At 45.0% G+C, this 25,626-nt stretch overlaps 1 protein-coding gene across 4 annotated transcripts in view; it reads left to right on the top strand.

The window, feature by feature from the left end:
* Positions 1–25,626, top strand: part of THADA (THADA armadillo repeat containing) — a 1,551,972-nt gene that overhangs the window by 935,719 nt on the left and 590,627 nt on the right. For all 4 annotated transcript variants that reach the window (XM_069233992.1, XM_069233989.1, XM_069233988.1 and 1 more), the window contains one exon: positions 21,466–21,634. In XM_069233992.1, coding sequence (XP_069090093.1) covers positions 21,466–21,634 — 169 coding nt within the window. The remainder of the gene's footprint in view (positions 1–21,465; positions 21,635–25,626) is intronic.

Here is a 25,626-nt window from a genome sequence, read left to right as displayed (position 1 = left end):
CGGAAGTGTACCCACTCACTGAACATACAGGTGGTATGTGACGCCCATATTGTCATCACGGACATGGTAGCCAAATTTCCAGGGAGTACACAAACTCTTACATTTTCAGGCACAGTGGGATACACCAATGCCTAGAACGTGGGGAGTTTGGAGACGGATACCTCCTAGGTATAGCTGAATACACCTTGCAGACATACACACAGGTCAATGTGGAACCCATCTATGCCCAGCTAACATTGTACATTTTGTGCCAAACAGGTGACAGTGCATATGCACTACGACCATGGATACTTACCCCGTACTTAACACCCAGCAATGAGACAGAGAGGCGATACAACAGTGCACATAGGAGGACCCGAAATATTATAGAGAGGACCTTTGGACTGTTGAAGGCAAGATTCAGATGCCTCCACAGAAGTGGAGGTGCCCTCCAGTATGCCCATTAACAGCACTCAAGATCGTTGGCGCATGCGCTATACTGCACAACATTGCCACCAGACGTGGGCTATATATCACCCCAGAAGACCCAGATTCGGAGGATGACGAGCAAGAGCTACCACATCGCCATCATGGGGATAGAAGCATTGCAAATCAAGGCAGACAGAGACAGGACCACATTGCAAACCGATACTTTGGAAGGTACGTGGTAACTGTCACCACACACACACGAATGTCACACACAAAGAGCCCAGGTGTGAAGTGGAACAAACAAGAACTTAAATGATGTGAACCAATAAACTATTTACAGAAACTAATGATCAGGGGCTGAAAAAGTCCACCTGCTATGAGGACACATTAACCTCATGTGCCCCCATTGTATGTCAGTGCGTAGCTCACACCCTACGCCTGGGACGCCCAGCATGGCTGGTTCCTGGAGCGTCTGCAGTGCCCTGCCGTGCACTTCCACTACGCAACACCCTGGTGTCTGTGGCAGATGCACTACTTATAGTAGAGCCCTCCTCACTGTCTTGCGGCGTATCTGCCGCGCCCCTGGCCACCTGTCGTGCCTCCATCATGTCGACTGCGTGGCTTATGCGTCCCAGCCCATGAGCCACATCGCTGGCAAAGTGGCCCATGTCCACCTGTAGGCTGACTGTGTGACGTGACAGCCCAGTGGTATTTACAGCCAGGCGGACGATGGTGGAAGCCATGCGGTCTAGGCGGTGGATTAGCTGCCGGTCACGGCGTCTTGCACCCTCTCTCTCCGTGACAAGTTCAGCCACTAGTTGTCTAATTGAGAGCGCAAGGTCACCTACATTGCTGTTCAGGTGTTGTAGCTCTGTGTGGACCTGTTGCAGCCCTGGTGTTTGATTTCTTTCCATGCGCCGCATGGCCCCTGAAATCAGTCTCATTTGCCTTGTCTGCAGGCGCTGACCATGGATGAGTGCAGCCTCAGTGGCGGAAATGGAGGCGTCCCCTACTTCTCCCTGTGACACTGGAGGGACATTGACACGTCACCTACGACGCAGTGGTGGATCTGTGTCCTGTACGCTGGCACTGTGGCTGGGACCGGGTGCTGCCTCAATCTCCAGTATGGCCACTGGTGCATCTGGAGGAGACTGTGGTTGGGTGGTGCAGGTCCCTGTGGTGGCTGCTCCTGGGTCCTGTGTTGCCTGGTGGCTGACCTCTGGCTCCTGGACGGTATGGCTGGAGGTGGTGTCTTGTGGGAGACCTGTGGGACATAGGGAACACACTGTCAGTATCTACCATCTGTTGTATGCTTCCTAATAAACTGTTGCCTATCAGCTGCCTACTTGACTACATTGCCCATAATGCACCAAGCTGGTGGTTGCTACTCTGACGTGGAGCTATTTTGGTTATGCATGCTGCTGTGTACTAGGTGGGTGGGGGTATGGCAGATATGGGTGCACATGCATGTTTCATGGTACTCACTGGTTGATGGTCCTGGCGCTGACGTGTCTCTTCCACTCTTTCCTCCAAGGGTGTGGGTGGTGGTATGGTAGATGGTCCTCCTCCAGTGCCTCTCATCTCCCGGAGGCGCTCTGCCACCCTCTCCTTGGTCTGGGAGTGCAGGTCATACCACCTTTTTTTCAGTTCCTCAATGCTCCTGTGGCTCACACCCATTGAATTGACTTTTTCTTGGATTTCAGTCCAAATTCTCCTTTTTTCCAGCTTTGGCACACTGAGGGCTGCTCTCCCAAAGAGTTGATCATGGTGCTGGCAGCATTCATCCGTCAGCACCTCCAGTTCTTTTTCTGAAAATGTTATCTTTCTCTTTCTTGCGGTCTCCTCCATTATAGCTGCTGTTCCTCCTGTTGGTTGTTAAGCAGTTGGGAATGGATGTGGTCCTCCCTCCTCCCAGGTGTATTAGTAAACTTCCTGGCTGTGATGTCATCATCAAGAGCCAGGAAGTGTTTTCCAGAGTGTTCTGCTGCACCTGCATGCAATTTGCGGCACAGTCGCAATTTGCGACACCCACTCGCAATTTGCGTGTTCGTTTTTAGCGAGGTTGCAAAAAGCGACCTTGCAAACAGCGGACTCGCAATCTGCGGTGCGACTTCATTTGCGAGTTGCAAAATGAAGTCGCTTTTTCTTGTTGGATACCATTTTGCGAGTTGGAAATTGTGAGTCACAACGACTCACAATTTCCGACTCGCAATTTTATATCTACCTACATCTGGCCCTTAGTGTATTGTGATTCTTCAGTACAGCATCCATCTAGCTTGGATCACCCTCAGTTGGGTGGTATATCTAGCTACAGGGACAGAGGGTGCAGCTGACATGACATTTTATAAAACTCGAACACTGGGAGCTCTCTCCCTCACTTGTCATACAAGAACTTGAGAATAGCCACTTAAATTCTATCTCTAGAGTCAGCCCACAGTAAGAAAGACAGAATTTGCTCCAGTTCAGCAAGCCACATCCTATATTAAAGACACAAAAAGTGGCCTCTGTATGAGACACATTGTGCCCTGAAACCCATATGGACAGCAAGCAAGTATCACCATTTTTACAAATGCTGCTCAGACCAGCAGTGCCAGTGACAAGGTTTGTCAAATTTCAATGAATTTTCATTTTTCCTCTAATGCTCTGTTCACATTTACCTCTATCATCTGGATGAATATGTGAAGTCTGAGTTGCCAAGTTCTTCAATAGTCCAGGCTGCCCTAGCATGCCCTGAGCAGGCTGGTTACGATACTGATCATAGGCGAATGCACCCATAGGTAACAGGTGGGACTTGAACCAACTAGTTCTGCGGCATGACACACTGCTGTATAGTAGTCAGAATGATCTTGATACAGTCCCTTGAGATTCAGCTTGATACCCCACCATACTGTCCTTGTTGAGACACTGTATTAATCCTAACACTAGCCAGATATTTCCTGGTCCAATCCTTGCTGCCTGAGCACGCCATCCAAAGGTTCCATGGCCAGGGTAAATCAGAGTGGGGACAATTTACACCACCTGTATGGTAGTCTGTCCAAGTTTCTACATTTTAAATATCAATTCAATCGTTTACACTCGTGCTCTAAAATGGGACTACAGTAATACACCCAGGTAATAAAATGGAGGCCAAAATTATATTTCTTAAGTGCTTCACACAAGACGTCCCGTCCTATATAGTCAAGTGAGTTATCTACTAAAAGAGATGCTACTGCTTAATTTTTGTTTTCTTTCTAGCATCATTTGTGCATGTGTATGAAACATCAAGACAGGTCCCTGGGAGGGCAAAGCCTATCATTGTGGAATGCTCTCAGGCTTTGCCCTGAGATCTGAAATGGACTTTCCAGATTCTCAGGGTACAATTGCAGAACGTCAGCTGTGCACACATGCGGTAGCTCATCAAACTCGTTCTCCACCTCATCAAACTTGTTCTCCACCTCACTGGTTTCTTCAGATCCAACACTGCTATTATATCCTTTGCTCTGAAGAAACCAAAAAGATATACATATTGCATTATAAAACTCATAAATTTGCTATACAGCCTCGATGTTTGTTCCCAAAGAATGTAATAATTGTCTTGGAAATTTTCAGCTATTACCATTTTCTGGATATCCACCTCCTTATACCGAGTACTCCTCATCCTAATCCAAGTCTTCTCCGTAATCATTACCCCAAACCTAACCTATCTCTAAACTTGATGCATACCCTACACTATTTACCTTGACCATTACCCTACCCCAGATTTTTACCCTGACCCTAACCTTTATTCTCTTTTTTGCTGCAACCTTAACCTAACTTCACCATCACCCAACCATGACGTTTACTTTTACCCTAACAGCTGACCTAAACTGTACCCTAACCCTTACTCTAACCCTATACCTAACAATGACTCTAATCTGACCCTACGCCTATCATTGACTTTACACTCTACTAATACTAAACCTGATCCTAGTCTTTGTTTAACTTCACGTTATGATTTCAGTGGAGCGATTTCTCCATTAAGTATTTATCTGGCTTTAATTATCAGTTTAATTAGTTTTTGACTGAAAGTTTTCATTGACAGTGTTTTCTAAGTGAAGGTAAGGTTTATGCTACTCATCTTGTGTCAACCTGACTTGGACTCCATTGAAGGGGTTTTTCGTTAGTGATGGCTATGCCTTTCACCAGTGGACGTTCATCATGAATGAATCAAGAAGCTCCTGTGCCACATAAGGGGGTTATTTTAGATGATGTTGATGAGAAGAATGGCTCTCGTCTTTACAGTAGAGTAGAGAGCTTGCTAGAGCAGCTCTGTCCTTTCTCCACTCTTGATTTGGACAGAAAGTCGACTTTCCAATGTTATGTTTCATGCTTGAGCTCAAAATACACTAGTGAAATAAACATTACCTTTGCATCAAGACATTAATCAGCAAAGCCTGCGTTTGCAAGTTACATTTGCTCGATTTAATTCACTGTTTTCTTTCATTTAATCAAAATAGAACCACATTTTTTTAGCAGTCTGTCTAACAGGTTCTTTTTTTCAAGTTGGAAGGCTGTTCTGCATTTGCTCATTTGTCATATTCTGTGCCAAGTTATATTCAAAATATAATTTCTATCTGAACACATGGAAACCAACATGCTGCTAATTTAAGGCACTGTTGTATCCTCCCCTACCCTCCAAGTACAGTGTTCTTGAGTAAATCCAATCCTAGTGGATCTTCCTTCATGTGGCACCCCAAGTTCAAAGAAAGGTTTTTTGTGTTTATCTTTGATGCTAAAATGACATTTTTATGCGTAGTTTATGCTTGGAGAAAATGTTGTATTATCCTGTGAACAGTGGTCTGATGATGCATTTTTGTTTAGTGCCTTATGTTAATTGGAATGAATGGTAAAATATCGAACTGTGCTACAACCAGTATTGCCCACTGCAGTCGTGCACATAAGTGAAATTGTTTATTTGCATCAGTGTTCCTAAAATGTTGCATCTGATAGAAAATTCTAACCACAGATTTGCCACCTTAGAATATTCCCCAGGTGTGAGCAGACTGGATCCGGAAAAACTTGACCAATACCTCTACATGCCAATGGGTGGCACCGCTCCGCTCCAAATTGACACTGTCCATGTCAATAGTGATGTCACGGTGCCCATATAAGTGCCATCCCGGGTACTGACATTCGTTCATTTCTTTCTGCACCAACAGCGTGGGTTCGGAGAGCTTCTTCTGTCATTTTATGTCCATCTTTTTCTGACTTTCTGTCAATCATTTTTTGTGAATTGCTCACAGTGCTAGGGACATGTCCTTTCATAACCCTGCTGTGGATAAGCCTTGTGAGGAGTGTCACAGACAGATTGCTGTGTCTGAACCCCTCTTGGTCTCTCTCTGCTGGCTGGAGTCGAGTCACTAGTCCAAGACCTGCATCAAGTGAAAGTCGAAGCACCCCAAGGTGATTGATGAGCGGACAAAGAAGCTCCTGGCTGTGAGGCAAAAGAAGGCTCTGCATCATTCTCTCTCCCTCATCTGTTCTCAGGGCTTTGCTGGGAGCCCTTCCCGTGGATGGTCATCTTTGCGCTCAAAGATCCCTTCCTCCAAGATGGGTAACGCAAAGAAGCACAAGAAAAAGAAGCCAAGGCATTTTTCTGCTTCACCTTCCAAATAACTTGCTTCTAGGCCACACTACTGCACTCCACCTGCAGAGCCGGCATCAGAGCCCGTTGTACGCTACCCTGAGTTCCCCGAAGTTACTCCCACACAGATGGAAGACTTTTATGACACAATGCATGGCTTCTTTGGGCCTCCAACTCCCTCTGGCGCTCATTCAAACCCCATGGAGCCTCATAGTGCCCTGGCTGGTGTACTGCCCACGTGTCTGCCCCGGACACTAGCCCGGCTTTCTGGATCTGCTCCTGGATCCAGACTGAAGCCGACATGGGTGCCTTTTTCCACCATAGCCACCTCCATTACAGCACTGTCCACACCACCGCTGACATTGCTCAACGATTACAAGCCCATCCTTATCTCTGAGACAAGGACACTCAACTTTGTAGTCATCGCCATCCAGGTCCCACCAGCTCTTGGACTTTCCGTCCTATGATAGTCACTTCCACCCTGCAGGGGTTGATGTGGAGGAAGGGTTTGGTCCTTTGGAGGAGGAGCCTGATTTCGAGGCCCAATTTCAGAGGAAGTTGCATCTTTCACCACTGTGATGCGCACGACAGGGATGTCCTTGATCTGCAGCTGCCAACAGTCTAAGTCATGTCCAACATTGTGACTAAGGTGCTTCACCCTGGAGCAGGCTCTGCTGAGCACTTGCTTGCTTTTAATGAAGCCAGGGATAGGGTAATGGCTCCTGGGGGCCTGGGCTCCTGAATCCAAGAAGGCCCTTCAGACTCTAAGAAGGCCCAGTTGACGATTGTGGACTGAACCCTGCAGGAGCAATTGTTAGTTAGACCATATGCCTAGATTCTTGCCATGAGGACCTTAGTACTGCAAAAGCGACCTGGAAGAACTTTCTAAGCAGTTGGAGAAAGGTGGGACATAGTAATTTTTTCAACTTATGGCGGAAGGGGCTGAGGCTTCCCCAATGAGGTCTCACCCAAAGTGAGCACAAACACTAGGTTTGTCCTGCGCTGAGCTTTTTGCTGTGCTCAGTACTGGTTCAACCATCCTCGTGGAGCTCTGTCTGGCAACAATTCCAGTTGTGCCTCGCTGATGGATTTTGAGAGCCAAACATTGACCAAGTGGAAATGTAAAACTGTGGCTTGGGGTGAGAAACAAGCCTATCCAGTCTTGAAGCAACCTCTGTGGCCTCAGAAGCCAGCTTTGGCCCGCTCTGATGTTTTGGCCCAAAGCAGGAGCTTGATGACAATGTATTTGGCTTTGAGAGACCCTTGCTGCCTTTAACATTGGACCTTGCTCCACTGGAAGACATTGACCTCCGAAAGGCAGGCCAGGTCTCAAGGTAAAAGCTTTGACTGGGAAGCCTTGCTTTTATTTAACTAAACTCTGTATCAGTGCATTTGGATAAAGTCATGCCTGGTCCTGGGTATCCACAAACCAATACTTTACGTTGGAACTTTACTTTTTCTATGCTCTTTTCCCCTAAAATTTTAAAAAAGTCATGTCTAGTCCTGTTTATCTTATTTGTAATCATTTAGGTGAGGTGTTTTTTCCTATTAATTTTCTCTGTTTTTCTATATTATTTTGAGATTATATTTTGTTGCTTTTTAAAATTGTTGCTACTGCTTAAATGCAACAAACATTCTCTGGGGAACAAGACCAGAGGCATGTGAACTAAAAAAGCAGCCGTAGCAAAAAAGTACAAAAACAAACTTGAATAAAATGTTCAAACCAGCCCCCTCCTTCTTGCCTGTTTTTTCTCTCCCTTTCTTTAGAGACTCTCTATTCCTTTCCTTCTCTTTCTTATCTTTTTCTCTTTTTTCATGCTGTACCTGCTCTATAGCAGACACAGGAGTCAGCTCGAGACAGGGCAAGCGCCCGCTGACCTCAAAAATACAGTCTCCAGTGCATCCAACCTCCCAGAGAAACGCATGATTGGACAAATGACCAATCTGTCCCTTCTAGTGATTGACCTGCTGCTTCTGCAACAGCTACCGGAGTTTAGCAGAGTTTCAATGAGTCTTGTGTTGAGGCCTAGCCCGAGTGTGTTTAGGGTGCGTTTATTCAGTTGCTTAGGGCTCCCACTTTCAAAAGTAATAATTCTCTTTCTGACATGTTGTATTGACTTTATTGCCCATTTGTGACGGTCTATTTCTTATGTACTCTTTTACCCTTTTACTCAATCTGCAACAATATTTTGCAAAACTTTGGCCAATCTGAAATAAGTGAACTGGTCAAGAAGTCTTTGGTTGAAAATTGTATTTACAAAACGTTGATAGTATTTCAGGAATGAATCCGGTAAGGTGAATGGGGTGCTCCCCGAAAGTACTTCCCCATTCACTGCTTTCTAGATCCTATTTCGGAAGTAATATTGAAAATTGCTGAACGAGATTTCACCACCGTTGCCATGCAATCAGAGCATACGCTGACCTGCGTCAGTCTTTTGAAATGTTGTGATTTGTTTTGGTGCAGTTTGTCTCCCAAGTTGACCTCTGTACTGAACATTCCATGATTAAAATAGCAGTTCTGCATCATCTTAAATCCTAAAATGAACATTTTCTTAGTTAACAGCTGCTGAATATCTTCTGAAAGAAGCCATCTTGGATTCATTAGTCCTAGCCTGGATGCGCTATACAAATGGAAAATATATAGCTGGGAACACACCGATTTGACCGAATTATCAAAGGATTTGGCAACAGCTTCTGCCTAAAAATTCATGGATTTATTTTCTTGCCACATTTATTATATTTAATGCATTTATTTGCTTCGTATATTTTAACTGAAGTTACAGTTTGAAAATCTTACTGAGAGATTTACAAATCCTGGTAATGGGTGTGGAAATCCCAAATTCAATCAGAAGTCGATCTTTTTACAGCCAACATTTCCCATGAACATGTGTGTTTTGGGCTGGCAGGATTACAAGGCCCAGAGGTCCCATAATTCGGCAGGATATATGCCTGTTCAGCCTTCACATCCATCTTTTTGAAGTGCCAGTGGTTCTTGTTAGCTGCATCTCTGGGGTCAGTGTGGCAGATGACGGCTGCAACATGTCCACCAAACATACATTCTAGCTGCCTTCCTTTTGCGCAAAGTCCACTGTTAGTGGTAGAGCGTATTTTAACAAGGTTTGTAGGATGTTACTTTTTTTTCGAACAACTAGGTTTTTCGAGTGTGTATAGAATATACAGTAGTTAGAGGTTCGGCAGTGTGCTCAGAATATAGGGGTATATAGTTGAAGGGGAGCACAGAACTAAACAGTTGCCAGGTATTGCACATAGAGAGTGTATACATATTATTATGTTATTGGTTTACCTCTTCTTGTAATAAGCTTTATTTGGTTAACAGGTGGCTGGTTTCCAAAATAAGTAGCTAGAGGCTCTTATATTCCTCCCAAGACTGATTTTACATAGTAGTTAAAAGTTTCTACACTTAATTAGCATGCACACTAATTATCTTGACTTGCAGCCTCTAACCTATGATAGAGAATATCACGATCATTAATCTTTTAGATAAAGCAGAATTCAGTTTTATAATATTGACTATATATTGAAACATCCCTTTTTGTATTGTTTAATAATCAAGTAAAAACAAATTTGGTAAATGTCTTGTTGTATATTGCACTTGGGACACATTTAATTATTAAGCATATTTTTATTACCAAAATAGGTAATTTGGATAGGAGATGCAGATGGAAGTGTTTTTACTACTTTAACGTTTTTTATGATCTCAAGTTAGAGATGCAATTCAACGTACTTCATCTAAGATCTAGGAATCATATGAAACATTCAAGTACATTATTGTAGTCCCTCCAATAGGCAAAATTACTATTAAGGTATTCCACGTGACTCTTAGTCTACAGGTTTCAATCAATGCCTTGTGAAATGTGCTAAAGATAAAAACGTCTTCTATTTTACCCTACAGAATTGTTAGTTATAAACAGAATAGAGATTATGTAGCCTGTCTTAGCCAGCAGCACAGTAGAGTGCCCCTTTCGTTATTAAAGATGAGGTTTTAAACCACTTCATATTTAAGGAGCTCCTTACATTATCCGTACCTTAGCAACATAATGCTTTGAAATCCTTCGTATAGGAATTATAAACTTACATGTTTTGGGGTGCAGCAATATCTGTCTCAGTAGGCGATGTTCTTTGCTTGGTCCAACCCCGACATAAGTGACTAATCTGTGTTAAATACAAAAAAAATGTATCCAGCTGCATTGAGACATGGGTTTACCAGATGTTGGTGTAGAGGTAGGAAAAGTTCATGGATTGCTGACTAAACATTTCAGCACTGCTTTTCATTTAGACTGACATAGATATGTTTTGTATTTTCTGGACTTGAGCTTTTTCATGCTATCGTCCTCTAGCAGGCTCGCTAAGTACTACCTCTTCTGGTGGATACTTCTAATTGAAGATTCTTCATCTTTACAATATCCAGACTAAATCCAGAGAACTTCAAAATCAGTGCTCCCACATGTTGGCAGGTGGCATTGGGCAGCTCCATGTCGACTCTGTCGTGCCAGAGCTAAGCCACAAACTAGCACAACACTTGCTCACAGAAGTCTTGCCCTAACTTTCTATATGAATCCATATCTCTGCTCCCAACTTTTGGCATTGGTTCAGTAATTTTTAAAACTATAATAGAGTGTGCTAAGAAATTATGTCCCCTCCAAAAACCTACAGGCTTCAAACCATGCTGTGACCGCAATAAGATGATGTCAGCGACAGACCCATGCCAGTTGTGTCTTTTGAGCGACGTGTGCTCTGCTGGACCCAAACGCGATCCAGGACAAAGCTCTTCTTTACCAGACAGAAAAAGGTCTTGTTTCAGCTCTAGATCAGAAGTCCGGTTACAGCTTGGTCACAAGGCTCAAAGTGTTTGAGTAAGTCGAAGCCCCAGCACAAACAAAAATATGAAGCAGGACTAGACACTTTCACTGTAGGTCAAAAAAGATGGTGTTTAGGTTAAATTAGCACTCCTTTGAAGTCCCAAGTTTGAGAACTGATACCTCAGCTGGTCCTATGTGCCTTGACTTTCTGGGCTCCCAGTGACTCAGCAGATAGCCGACTTAGAGGAAGCCTGCAGCATATTTTAAATATGAATCTGACTCCCTGTGATGGACTTTTAGATAGACTTCCACTGGTGGCTCTTCCTGATAAGCCCCTGTCCTTCCCTCCTCCACTCCCCTCTCCCCGAAACTGCCTGTCCCTTGCAACCAAAGTCTAAGCTGGTTCCTCATGCCATGACAACAGTACTGACACCACCAGCGGGGATAGGTGGGCAGTTGCCAACACAATTTGAATACTGAAGTTACGTCTGCCCTAGCTCGACTAGTGATGCACTACAATATCATAAAATCACAACCAGTTGTTAAGAAGTCTGATTCCAACGTAGTGCCTCTGTTGCTACACATCTATTTGCAGAGGATTCATTCTCTTTTTGACTCTAATGCTGACCCTATTCAAGAAACACACCTGGTCTCTCAGAACACGGATGATATGGAGGTTGATGGATTGCCACCCCCACTGTATTTATAATACACAATATTTTGATTACAAAATAACAGTGGGTTAGACATATCCCTGAAAGAGCGCTTGATTCAACAGAAGAAAGGTTCCTCAATTGCAGCAGTTGTTTTGAAGGCATTTGAGTTGGAAGAACTGCAGTTGCCCTCTACTGAAACAAAAGTTAGCGTTCTAACAGGAATTCCCCAACCAGAGCCATTTAATTTTGCCCTTATTGATGCTTTTATGGCTACTTAGTGCAAGCCTTGTTCTTGCCTGTCCGTCACCTGGCCAATAGCCTAGTAAGACAAACCAACGTCTGATGATCTGGCCTCCCTGATTAAGCACCTTGTACCGGAGAGCCTCATTGTGTAGTCCTCAACTAGCAAAATCAACTCTAATTCCTTCCTGACAACTTTACCAGATAAAGAATCAAAAGTGCTTGATGCATTTGGTAAAACATTGTGTTCGATGGCATCTGTCGCTGTAGATACACATGTTGTGCATAGCCCGCCATCTGGTGTTGGGTCGGAGTGTTACAAGTTGTTTTTCTTCGAAGAAGTCTTTCGAGTCACGGGACCGAGGGACTCCTCCTCTTTGTCTCCATTGCGCATGGGCGTCGACTCCATCTTCGATTGTTTTCTTTCCGCCATCGGGTTCGGACGTGTTCCTTTTGCTCCGGGTTTCGGAACGGAAAGTTCGCTCAAAATCGGAAAATTACATCGGTATTGTTGCGTTCGGGATCGGGTTAGATTGCATCGACATCGCATCGATACAATAACATCTCCGTTGCCCTTCGGGGTAGTTTTCGATCCCCCGTCGGGGCCTGGTCGGCCCGACCGCGTGTGACATAGACGCTGATGGAACGGACCCCGTTCCGTTTCTGTCCTAAATGCCACAACAAATACCCATATACAGACCAACATTCGGTCTGTAACCTGTGCCTGTCGCCCGAGCACCGGGAAGAAACTTGTGAGGCCTGTCGTGCGTGGCGGTCCCGAAAAACGCTCCGTGACCGCCGAGCCAGAAGACTGCAAATGGCATCCACGCCGACAGGACACCGAGATTTCGAGGAACAAGAAGAAGTAGAAGCCTTCTCGATCCATGAATCGGACTCGGACGAATTCGACGACCATGAAACAGTGAGTAAGACGTCGAAGATAGCACATAAGAAGACTAACAAGGCCCAGGGGACGCCACTGCCGTCAGGCCATGGCTCAACCCATAAACTCGGTGACCGACCATCGGCACCGAAGAAGGCAGAAATAGTGCCGAGATCGTCCGACTCGGGTCGAGACACAGGCACCCAGCCATCTCGGGACCGAGATAGTGCTGCCGGCAAAGATCGACGCCGAGATAGCGGAGCCGAAGCTGCTCGACGCAGAGACAGCGGCACCGAGGAGGATCGACGCCGAGAGGGGCCGACTCCGAAAAAGAGGAAAGTCGCCTCGGAGCCGAAAAAGAGCGTGAACATGGTTTCGGTGCCAAAACGACCCGCAACCGAGCCAACTACCGGTTCCTATTCAGAGGAACAATCACTGTCCTCTCAGATGCGAAAGCATAGATTCGAAGAGGAATTACAATCCACCGAGGTGGACCACACTCAAAAAAGGATTTTTATACAGAGTGGAACAGGGAAAATAAGCACCCTTCCCCCTATTAGGAGGAAGAGGAGACTGGAGTTCCAACAAGAACAAACAACACAAACAAAACTGGTGAAGAAGGTAACTCCACCCTCTCCTCCACCTGTGGCTCCCATTTCACCAGCTCAGACTCCTTCACATTCACCGGCTCACACCACCTTAAGCCAAGGTGACCAGGACCAAGATGCTTGGGACTTATACAACGCCTCAGTGTCGGACAACAGTCCTGAGGCGTATCCTACAAAGCCCTCACCACCAGAAGACAGCACAGCATATTCACAAGTGGTGGCTAGAGCAGCAGAGTTCCACAACGTGTCTCTACACTCAGAGCCTGTCGAAGATGACTTCCTCTTCAACACCCTCTCTTCCACACATAGCACCTACCAAAGCCTGCCTATGCTTCCAGGAATGCTAAGGCACGCAAAGGACATATTCAAAGAGCCTGTCAAAAGTAGGGCAATAACACTGAGGGTGGAAAAAAAATATAAAGCACCTCCCACAGACCCAGCTTTCATCACCTCACAACTACCACCAGATTCGGTTGTGGTAGGGGCGGCTCGCAAGAGAGCAAACTCCCACACATCGGGCGATGCACCACCCCCAGATAAGGAGAGCCGAAAGTTCAATGCAGCCGGTAAAAGGGTCACAGTACAGGCTGCAAACCAGTGGCGCATCGCAAACTCTCAAGCGCTCCTAGCGCAATATGACAGAGTCCACTGGGATGAGATGCAACACCTCATTGAGCATCTACCCACAGAACTACAAAAGAGGACGAAACAAGTGGTTGAGGAGGGCCAAAACATCTCCAATAACCAGATACGCTCCTCTATGGACGCAGCGGACACAGCAGCAAGAACGGTTAACACAGCAGTAACCATCCGAAGGCACGCGTGGCTACGAACATCTGGTTTTAAACCAGAGATACAGCAGGCGGTGCTCAATATGCCATTCAATGATCAACAATTGTTCGGACCTGAAGTGGACACGGCAATTGAGAAGCTAAAAAAGGACACTGACACTGCAAAAGCCATGGGCGCGCTCTACTCCCCGCAGAGCAGAGGCACTTTCAACACCTTCCGCAAGACAACCTTTAGAGGGGGGTTTCGGGGTCAATCCACACAACCCAGTACCTCACAGTCAACACCGTCCACCTACCAGGGACAGTACCAAAGGGGAGGCTTTCGGGGCCAATACAGAGGGGGACAATTCCCTAGAAGCAGGGGAAAATGTCAAGGCCCCAAAACACCTACAAACAAACAGTGACTCACACGTCACTCATCCCCTCCACACAACACCAGTGGGGGGAAGAATAAGTCAGTATTACCAAGAGTGGGAGAACATAACAACAGACACTTGGGTCTTAGCAATTATCCAACATGGTTATTGCATAGAATTTCTACAAATCCCTCCAAACATACCACCAAAGACACAAAATATATCAAAACAACATTCGGACCTTCTAGAAATAGAAGTTCAAGCATTACTGCAAAAGAACGCAATAGAACTGGTACCAGATACACAAACAAATACAGGGGTTTACTCACTGTACTTTCTAATACCAAAGAAGGACAAAACACTGAGACCAATCCTAGACCTCAGAACACTAAACACATACATCAAATCAGAACACTTTCACATGGTCACGCTACAGGAAGTGTTACCATTGCTAAAGCAACAAGATTACATGACAACCTTAGATCTCAAAGACGCGTATTTCCACATACCAATACATCCGTCGCACAGGAAATACCTAAGGTTCGTCTTCAAAGGAATACATTACCAATTCAAAGTATTGCCCTTCGGTTTAACAACTGCACCAAGAGTCTTCACAAAGTGCCTAGCAGTAGTGGCTGCACACATCAGAAGGCAGCAAATACACGTATTCCTGTATCTAGACGACTGGCTAATCAAGACCGACTCACTGACAAGGTGCTCACACCACACAGATCAGGTCATACAAACCCTCTACAAACTCGGTTTCACCATCAACTATGCGAAATCACACATTCTGCTGTGCAAGGTACAACAATACCTAGGAGCGACAATAGATACAACAAAAGGAATAGCCACTCCAAGTCCACAAAGGGTTCAAAATTTCCAAAAGATTATACAACGCATGTATCCAACACAAAGAATACAGGCGAAGATGATATTACAACTCCTAGGTATGATGTCCTCATGCATAGCCATTGTCCCACATGCAAGGTTGCACATGCGGCCCTTACAACAGTGCCTAGCATCACAATGGTCACAAGCACAGGGTCAGCTTCTAGATCTGGTGTTGATAGACCGCCTAACATACCTCTCGCTTCTATGGTGGAACAATATAAATTTAAACAAAGGGCGGCCTTTCCAAGACCCAGTGCCACAATACTTGATAACAACAGATGCTTCCATGACAGGGTGGGGAGCACACCTCAATCAACACAGCATACAAGGACAATGGGACGTACATCAAAGAAAGCTGCATATAAATCACCTCGAACTACTGGCAGTTTTCCAAGCATTAAAAGCTTTTCAACCAATCATAACTCACAAATACATTCTTGTCAAAACAGACAACATGACATCAATGTATTATCTAAACAAACAGGGGGGGGGACACACTCGACACAGCTGTGCCTTCTGGCACAAAAAATATGGAAATGGGCAATTCACAACCACATTCGCCTAATAGCACAGTTTATTCCAGGGATCCAGAATCAACTTGCAGACAATCTCTCTCGAGATCACCAACAGGTCCACGAGTGGGAAATGCACCCCCAAATTCTAAACACTTCAAAAGTTGGGGAACACCTCAAATAGACTTATTTGCAACAAAAGAGAACGCAAAATGCCAAAACTTCGCGTCCAGATACCCACACAGGCAGTCTCAAGGCAATGCCCTATGGATGAACTGGTCAGGGATATTTGCGTACGCTTTTCCCCCTCTCCCTCTCCTTCCATATCTAGTAAACAAATTGAGTCAAAACAAACTCAAACTCATACTGATAGCACCAACGTGGGCAAGGCAACCATGGTACACAACACTGCTAGACCTATCAGTAGTACCCCACGTCAAGTTGCCCAACAGGCCAGATCTGTTAACACAACACAAACAACAGATCAGGCATCCAAACCCAGCATCGCTGAATCTAGCAATCTGGCTCCTGAAATCCTAGAATTCGGACACTTAAACCTCACACAAGAATGTATGGAAGTCATAAAGCAAGCCAGAAGACCATCCACTAGACACTGCTATGCAAGCAAATGGAAAAGATTTGTTTGCTACTGCCATCGTAATCAAATTCAACCATTACACGCATCTCCAAAAGATGTAGTGGGTTACTTACTACACTTACAAAAATCGAACCTGGCCTTCTCTTCCATTAAAATACACCTAGCAGCAATATCTGCATACCTGCAGATTACCCATTCAACTTCACTATTTAGGATACCTGTCATTAAAGCGTTTATGGAAGGCCTCAAAAGAATTATACCACCAAGGACACCACCCGTTCCTTCATGGAACCTCAACATCGTCTTAACAAGACTCATGGGTCCACCCTTTGAACCTATGCACTCTTGCGAAATACAATTCCTAACATGGAAAGTTGCATTTCTCATCGCCATCACATCTCTAAGAAGAGTAAGTGAAATTCAGGCGTTTACAATACAAGAACCTTTTATCCAACTACACAAAAATAAAGAAGTCCTAAGGACCAATCCTACATTTTTGCCAAAGGTTATTTCACCGTTCCACCTAAATCAAACGGTAGAGCTACCAGTGTTCTTCCCACAGCCAGATTCCATAGCTGAAAGGGCACTACATACATTAGACGTCAAAAGAGCACTAATGTACTACATCGACAGAACTAAAAACATCAGAAAAACTAAACAACTGTTTATTGCATTTCAAAAACCTCACGCAGGAAACCCAATATCGAAACAGGGTATAGCCAGATGGATAGTTAAGTGCATCCAAATCTGCTACCTTAAAGCAAAAAGACAACTGCCCATTACACCAAGGGCACACTCAACCAGAAAGAAAGGCTCTACCATGGCCTTCCTAGGGAATATTCCAATGCACGAAATATGTAAGGCAGCCACATGGTCTACGCCTCACACATTTACCAAGCACTACTGTGTAGACGTGCTATCAGCACAACAAGCCACAGTAGGTCAAACCGTACTAAGAACCTTATTTCACACTACTTCCACTCCTACAGGCTGAGCCACCGCTTTTGGGGAGATAACTGCTTACTAGTCTATGCACAACATGTGTATCTACAGCGACAGATGCCATCGAACTGAAAATGTCACTTACCCAGTGTACATCTGTTCGTGGCATCAGTCGCTGAAGATTCACATGTGCCCACCCACCTCCCCGGGAGCCTGTAGCCGTTTGGAAGTTAGCTTCAACTTTGTACATTTGTAAATATATTAAATCTTAGATAGGTACATACTTATTCACTCCACTGCATGGGCACTATTACTAACAAACAACTCCTACCTCACCCTCTGCGGGGAAAACAATTGAAGATGGAGTCGACGCCCATGCGCAATGGAGACAAAGAGGAGGAGTCCCTCGGTCCCGTGACTCGAAAGACTTCTTCGAAGAAAAACAACTTGTAACACTCCGACCCAACACCAGATGGCGGGCTATGCACAACATGTGAATCTTCAGCGACTGATGCCACGAACAGATGTACACTGGGTAAGTGACATTTTCATTTCTTCCACAATCCTGGCCCTTAGGTTGATAAAATTAAGTTTATTTGTGGCCCAGGTACACACATGCTGTGTGGGACATGGCCAACAAGATCTTGCCAGTGCTTCTGGAGGCCCTTAGAGCTTACCTGTCTTTGCAATGCACAAGAGACAGGATGCATAAATGTATGTTATCATTGCAGGCTTGGATACTACCAATTGCCTGGCATGGCTGTTGGCACAAGTGTCATTCTTAGAAGGCATGAATTGATGGGGTCAACATGACTTTCTAGCAGTGTGCAACCTTACCTAAAGGACATGTCCTCCAGTGTGTCCAGCCTTTTAGGGCAAAAGTAGACTTGGCACAAGAGAGATTTAAAGACCGCCGAGGCACTGCATACTCTTTGGGCTTACTGGTGCAAGCAAACCATTTACCCCATCAATTTAGGAAATTCAGAAGCTTTTTCAGGGGTCTACCCTGTAGGCAGTGTCAGCCTTCACAACCCGTGTGCAGCAGAAGTCCACTCCTGCCACTCTAATCAATCAACCATAGGGTCTCAAGGCGCTGCGGGGAGTGTCCTCAGAGATTATTTGAAGAGCCTGGTCTTGAGGCAGTGTTGGCGACTGTCTGAGGTGAGGAGGTAAGGTGTTTCAGCCTTTTGCTGCCAGGTATTTAAAAGATCTTCCTCCAACCAAGGACTTCTTAATGCGGCGTACATTGGCCAGCGACTGCTGGGACGAGCGAGAAGTCTGGAAGGTGAGTACCAGGTGATGCGGTGGTTGTGTTAGCTGGGTTCGCTGTTATGGAGGGCTCTGTAGGCGTTTAAGAGGAAGTTGATCCTCTTCTTGACGGTGAGCCAGTAGATGTTTTTCAGGTGTTCTGTGATGTGTTCTTGGTGGGGCAGGTTTAAGACGAGTCTGGCGGCGGCGTTCTGAATTTGTTGCAGCTTGCTCAAGTTCTTCTTGGCGGTTCTGGCATAGAGTGCGTTGCCATAGTAAAGTCTGCTCATGATTAGGGCGTGTGCCACAGTTTTTCAGCAGTCGACTGGTCTCCATCTGAAGATCTTCCGTAGGAGTTGGAGAGTGTGGAAGCAAGTGCATGCGACAGAGTAGGCCTGTCTGGTCATGGTGAGCGTTGAGTCGAGGATGACGCCGAGGTTTTGTGCATGGTCTGTGGGGAGCCTGCTGAGAGTTGAGGGCCATCAGGAGTCATCCCAGGCTGAGGACGAAGGTCCCAAGATGAGGATCTCTGGTTTGTCCAAGAGCAGCTTAAGGCAGCTCTCCCTCATCGAGGTGGCAACTGCTTCCGTCCCATCCCTAAACTTCCTTCTTGGCTGTTGAGGGGTTCTCGGTCAGGGAGATGATCAGCTGGGTGTCATTAGCGTAGGAGATTATGTTCATACCGTAGTTCCTGATGATGGGGCATGTGGAAACATGTAGATGTTGAACAGCGGGGGGCTCAGCGAATATCCTTGGGGTACTCCACAGCTGATGTTGGTAGGTTCTGACAGGTGTGATGGAAGCCTAACTGTCTGTGTTCTGCCTGTCAGGAAGGAATGTCTCCATCAAAGGGCTTTGCCGCATATGCCTGCAGTGTGGAGTCTGGCGCATAGGGTGCTGTGAGATACTGTATCGAAGGCACCTGAAAGATCAAGTAGGATGAGGGCTGTTCTTTGTCTGCGGTCGAGTGGGAAGTGGATGTCATCAGTGGCGGCGGGCTGGGCGGTTTTGGTGCTGTGGTTAGTTCTGAACCCTGATTGGAAGATGTCCAGGATCTTGTTGTCGTCATTGTGTTGGCGTAGCTGAGTGTTGATTGCTTTCTCTGCAACTTTAGCTGGGAAGGGCAGCAGCGAGATGGGGCGGTAGTTCTTGAGGTTCATTGGGTCGTCTGTGGGTTTCTTCAGAAGTGGGCGGATCTTGACATGCTTCCAGACTTCTGGGTAGGTTGCTGACTCTAGGGAGCAGTTGATGGTCTTGCAGAGTTCTGGCATGATCAAGGCGCTGCTCTTTTTGAAAATGTAGTGGGGATTGGGGTCCTATTGGCTTTGCGAATCCACGTTTCAATATCAGGACATTTTTTTTTTTAAAAGACATTAACTTTTTTTCAAGTAGACACAGCCTTGTTTCAACTTTCTTTATTCTGTGCAGGTTCCGTTTATATTGGAAACACGTCTGAAACTGTTAAGTCTCTTCATCATAACCTAGGTTGAAAATATTAATTGCTGCCTTTCTGCACCATTTGGGTGGTTGCTGCTTGTTATTCCTTACTGAAGACCACCTGCAGAAAAAAAACACACGTTGCATATCTTTAGGAGAACTGTGGACTTGTAGCTAAAGCTGCAACTGATGACCTGAGAGTGTTAGTTCTAATCTTAGCTTTACCACTTTGCTAAAATAAAATCATGTGATCCTGCGCAAAACATTATCACCATGTATCTAAACTAGTACATATGTGAAATGTATTACAAATGTAAATATGCAAAATGCAATTTGACTGTGTAATTCTAACCTTGATGCATAGAATCCTGTCTTTAACACCTCTGTTAATGTTCAGTGCTACGTTGCTCACAAGCAAGGTCCACACTATATAAATGCCAATAATAATTACTTCAGTCAGGAACACTTCAGCGCAGGGATTCTGAACCACAAATAAAACCCTACCTTTATCCTTGCCAGGTAATTAGATGCTAGGTCATTGTGAACGACTCCCACACCGGAAACGGCTCTCTTACGCAGGGTTCCAGGGCCCCCCTGTGTTAAAAACACAAACAGAATTGCAGATTACAAAGTTTAAGGAGATCAGCCTGACCACTGACAAATGTATGATCTGGATTCTGAATGTAGTTACTATTCTCGCCATCAGTCCACGTCTGTGACTCATTCTTTGTCCCCACTCACATTTGATCTTTCAAACCATAATATATAATAATAATATTATAATAATATTAATAATATTTTAATATATATTTATATATATTTATTTAATATATATAATAATATTAATAATATTGATAATATTTTCCTCATAAATGCACTAATCTACAAATTATACACATCTCACTTTTCTCAGGTTTCATGAAGGACTTTAGCAAAAACGAAAGGTTATGAACATTCAAACACGTTTTATGTAGTTAGTTTCTTTACTTTATAAAACAAGTATTTATTATCCATCTAACAAAAGAAAAAGCAAAAATACTCGCGGGATGAAGCTAAAATTATATTTTTATCCTCGGGATTTTACAGATGAGATGGTTTCTATTTATTCGTTGTATATCATTCAGTTTTAAAAAACAATTTAGAATTATTTTGGAGCCTTTTTTATATAAGGCGCATTTATGCACGTGTTTATAAATATTATTCATGGACCTCTGCTTATATTGCAAAATGTTTATAATCGAAATGATACATTGTACAAAAAGGTAATAAAATGGTGTTGTACTTGTTACATTTTATCCTTGTTAAATGAAGGCTTTATGCTAGTAAATGAATCCACTCTCTGGATAGTGAACCAGAGTTCTTCTTGTGGAATTGTTTCTGAGCTCCCACACCTTAGTTTTGCTTGTCAGATACTTCAGTATTTTTATTGAACAATTGTGGTAATTCAGTGCTTATTGTCCTCTTCCCCAGATGTGGACACTCGCCTGTATATCGTTCACGTGAGATGGCAGCCCGTGCCCTCGTTCCCTTTGTTATGGTTGACAATATTCCAAAGACTGTGCTTTCTCTTCTTAATGGGCTTCCCAACTGCACAGATAAATTTATAAGGCAAAATCATATTCACGGAACACTTCTCCAGGTACGTTATTTAATTTGTTTGTTCAAACAGTATCCTCTTTACAAAACGAGAAATAACTCTAAATAAAAAAATAGGAAAGACGAGAGCTATGCCTTAGTAATCACTTGTACAATTCTGTTATATGAGACTGAAAAATGTGGAGGGAAACTTTCTTAAAAGCAAAAATAGCAATGGATGAAGAAAGTGATGAGGGACAATGAAAACTGACAACCGTGTACGTTGCAGTAGTGTGTACATAGGAAATAAGTGAATGAGGAAATTGTGTTAATGTATTGAAAGTTGTACATCACAGACTAGAAAGACTGCATTACAGTGGGGAACTGTTAGCCTGTATGTTCTTTGAGATATTGACCATATATTTGCAGCCGATTAAGTTGACTTGTTCCATGTCCCCAGTGTTTATCAGTGCTCTTTTATGGGGTCTTGGACATGTTTTTTTTTATTTTTTTTAAAGCTGCTGTTTGTAATCCTCGTTTATTCTAGAGGTTAACCTTCTCCCTTGTGATATTTCTGGTGAGTTTAATGCCTTCAATGAATAATTTGAACAAAATGCACAGAAAATTGTGATTTGTTTGGTTAACAACGCAAAATCTGTGCACAAGTTGAACTGAGCCTCTATGTCTTGTGAAAGCATCTTAGGGCTGCTTTGTATCTGTAGGAAAGTACCATCTTGCCTGGCATGTTACCCCCAATTTTTACTTGTATGTATGTTTGTTTTTGCCTGTGTCACTGGGATCCTGCTAGCCAGGACCCCAGTGCTCATAAGTTGTGCCCTGTATGTGTTCCCTTTGTGGTGCCTAACTGTATCACTGAGGCTCTGCTAACCAGAACCTCAGTGTTTATGCTCTCTCTGATTTTACAATTGTCACTGCAGGCTAGTGACTAATTTTACCAATTCTAATTGACACACTGGAACACCCTTATAATCCCCTAGTATATGGTAATTAGGTACCCAGGGTATTGGGGTTCCAGGAGATCCCTATGGGCTGCAGCATTTCTTTTGCCACCCATAGGGAGCTCAGACAATTCTTACACAGGACTGCCACTGCAGCCTGAGTGAAATAACATCCACGTTATTTCACAGCCATTTTACACTGCACTTAAGTAACTTATAAATCACCTATATGTCTAACCCTCACTTAGTGAAGGTTAGGTGCAAAATTACTAAGTGTGAGGGCACCCTGGCACTAGCCAAGGTGCCCCCACATTGTTCAGGTCAATTTCCCCGGACTTTGTGAGTGCGGGGACACCATTAGACGCGTGAACTACATATAGGTCAATACCTGTGTGTAGCTTCACAATGGTAACTCCGAACATGGCCATGTAGCATGTCTAAGATCATGGAATTGTCCCCCCCAAGCCAAATCTGGTACTGGGGTGCCAATCCCACGCATCCCCGGCGCTCCAGCATGGACCACGGGTACTGCCAAACTAGCTCTCTGGAGTTTTCTCGGCAGCTACCGCTGCTGCCAACCCGCAGACAGGTTTCTGCCCCCCTGGGGCCTGGGGAGGCCAGTCCCAGGAAAGCAGAACAAAGGATTTCCTCTGAGAGAGGGTGTTACACCCTCTCCCTTTGGAAATAGGTGTTAAGGGCCTGAGAGGAGTAGCCTCTCCTGGACTCTGGAAATGCTTTGAAGGGCACAGATGGTGCCCTCCTTGCATAAACCAGTCTACTCGGGTTCAGGGATCCCCCAGCCCCTGCTCTGGCGCGAAACTGGACAAAGGAAAGGGGAGTGACCACTCCCCTGTCCATCACCACCCCAGGGGTTTGTGCCCAGAGCTCCTCCAGTGTGTCCCAGACCTCTGCCATCTTGAATGCAGAGGTGTGAGGGCACAATGGAGACCTCTGAGTGCCAGTGGCAGCTACCTGGTTAGGTAGCCAATCCTCCTCTGAGGGCTATTTAGGGTCTCTCCTGTGGGTTTCTCTTCAGATAATGAATGCAAGAGCTCACCAGAGTTCCTCTGCACTTCTCTCTTCGACTTCTGCCAAGGATCGACCGCTGACTGCTTCAGGACGCCTGCAAAACCGCAACAAAGTAGCAAGAAGAATACCAGCAACATTGTAGCGCCTAATCCTGCTGGCTTTCTCAACTGTTTCCTGGTGGTGCATGCTCTGAGGGCTGTCTGCCTTCACCCTGCACTGGAAGCCAAAAAGAAATCTCCCGTGGGTCGATGGAATCTTCCCCCTGCTAACGCAGGCACCAAACTTCTTCATCATTGGTCCTCTGGGTCCCCTCTCATCTTGACGAGCGGGGTCCCTGGAACACAGGAGCTGGATCCAAGTGACCCCGACGGTCCAGTGGTTCTCCTGGCCAAATTTGGTGGAGGTAAGTCCTTGCCTCCTCATGCCAGACAGTAATCCTTTGTACTGTGTGATCTGCAGCTGCTAGGGCTTCTGGTCACTTTTGCAAGACTTCCTTTGTGCACAGCCCAGGTCCCCAGCACTCCGTCCTGCATTGCCCAACTCGCTGAGTTGACCTCCAACTTCGTGGGACCCTCTTTTGTTGTGCTGAGACGACCGCCGTGCTTAGATTTTCTGAACGCCTGTTCAGGTGCTTCTGTGGGTGCTGCCTGCTTCTACGTGGGCTCTCTGTGTTGCTGAGCGCCCGGTCTGTCTCCTCCTCCAAGGGGTGACCTCCTGGTCCTTCCTGGGCCCTGGCAGCACCCAAAACCTTAAATCGTGACTCTTGCAGCTAGCAAGGCTTGTTTGCGGTTTTTCTGCTTCGAAACAACTCTGCATCCTCCAGCACACCGTGGGACATCTTCTGACCAAAAGAGAGGTTCCTGGCACCTTCAGTTGTTGCAGAATCTTCAGCTTCTTCCACCCAGAGGCAGCCCTTTTGCACCTTCATCTGGGGTTTAGTGGGCTCCTGCCCCCCCTGGACACTTGCGTGACTCTTGGACTTGGTCCCCTTCCTTTGCAGGTCCTCAGGTCCAGGAGTCCGTCTTCAGTGCTTTGCAGTCAGTTGTTGTCTTTGCAGAATCCCCTATCTCGACTTTACTGTCCTTCTGGGGTAGTAGGGTAACTTTACTCCTACTGTTCAGGGTCTTGGGTGGGGTATCTTGGACACCCTTAGTGTTTTCTTACACTCCCAGCGACCCTCTACACACTACACTAGGCCTGGGGTCCATTTGTGATTTGCATTCCATTTTTGGAGTATATGGTTTGTGTTGCCCCTAGGCCTATTGTCTCCTATTGCATTCTATTGTGTGCTACAGTGTTTTCACTACTTTTCTAAGTGTTTTACTTACCTGATTTTGGTTTATGTGTACATTTTGTGTATTATACTTACCTCCTAAGGGAGTGTATCCTCTGAGATACTTTTTGGCATATTGTCACTAAAATAAAGTACCTTTATTTTTAGTAACTCTGAGTATTGTGTTTCTTATGATATAGTGCTGTATGATATAAGTGGTATAGTTCAGCCTAAGCTGCTCTGCTATAGCTACCTCTACCAGCCTAAGCTGCTAGAACACTACTAATCTACTAATATGGGATAACTGGACCTGGCACAAGGTGTAAGTACCACAAGGTACCCACTATAAGTCAGGCCAGCCTCCTAAATTGTATCCCTCCTAAACATTAGGTTGAATAGATTTCTTTACCCTTGCCAATTTAGTTGCTTTGCTCATTTTGTCTTTCACCACCATTATTTCCCTAGAAATGTGAATCTCCAGGCGCTTGATGAGAGAATGGTCTTTCCAAAGGCTTATCTGCTGACTGAAGTGGATGTATCCCCTTTTGTATAACACTGCTCCACTACAGGGATGGTAGACCTATGAGGGATGGTATACCTATGCGTCTTTGGTGACTACATATACATACTTTCAGGTTTAGGGTTCCATAGGCAGCTGTTGTTAGATCTAGAATGAACTCACAGGTATGGCATTTCTGATGCATTCTTCTAACCTTAGATTCCCCACCTTTTGAATATTTACCAGGTGTTGACTGGATCCAGAAACGTTTCAACAGTACCCCTGCATGTCGAAAG

The sequence above is a fragment of the Pleurodeles waltl genome, chromosome 5 (genome assembly GCF_031143425.1).
Source record: "Pleurodeles waltl isolate 20211129_DDA chromosome 5, aPleWal1.hap1.20221129, whole genome shotgun sequence".
NCBI classification, from domain to species: Eukaryota; Metazoa; Chordata; class Amphibia; order Caudata; family Salamandridae; genus Pleurodeles; species Pleurodeles waltl.
Note: the sequence above shows the minus strand (reverse complement) of the source record. Positions and strands in the feature narration are given on the sequence as shown.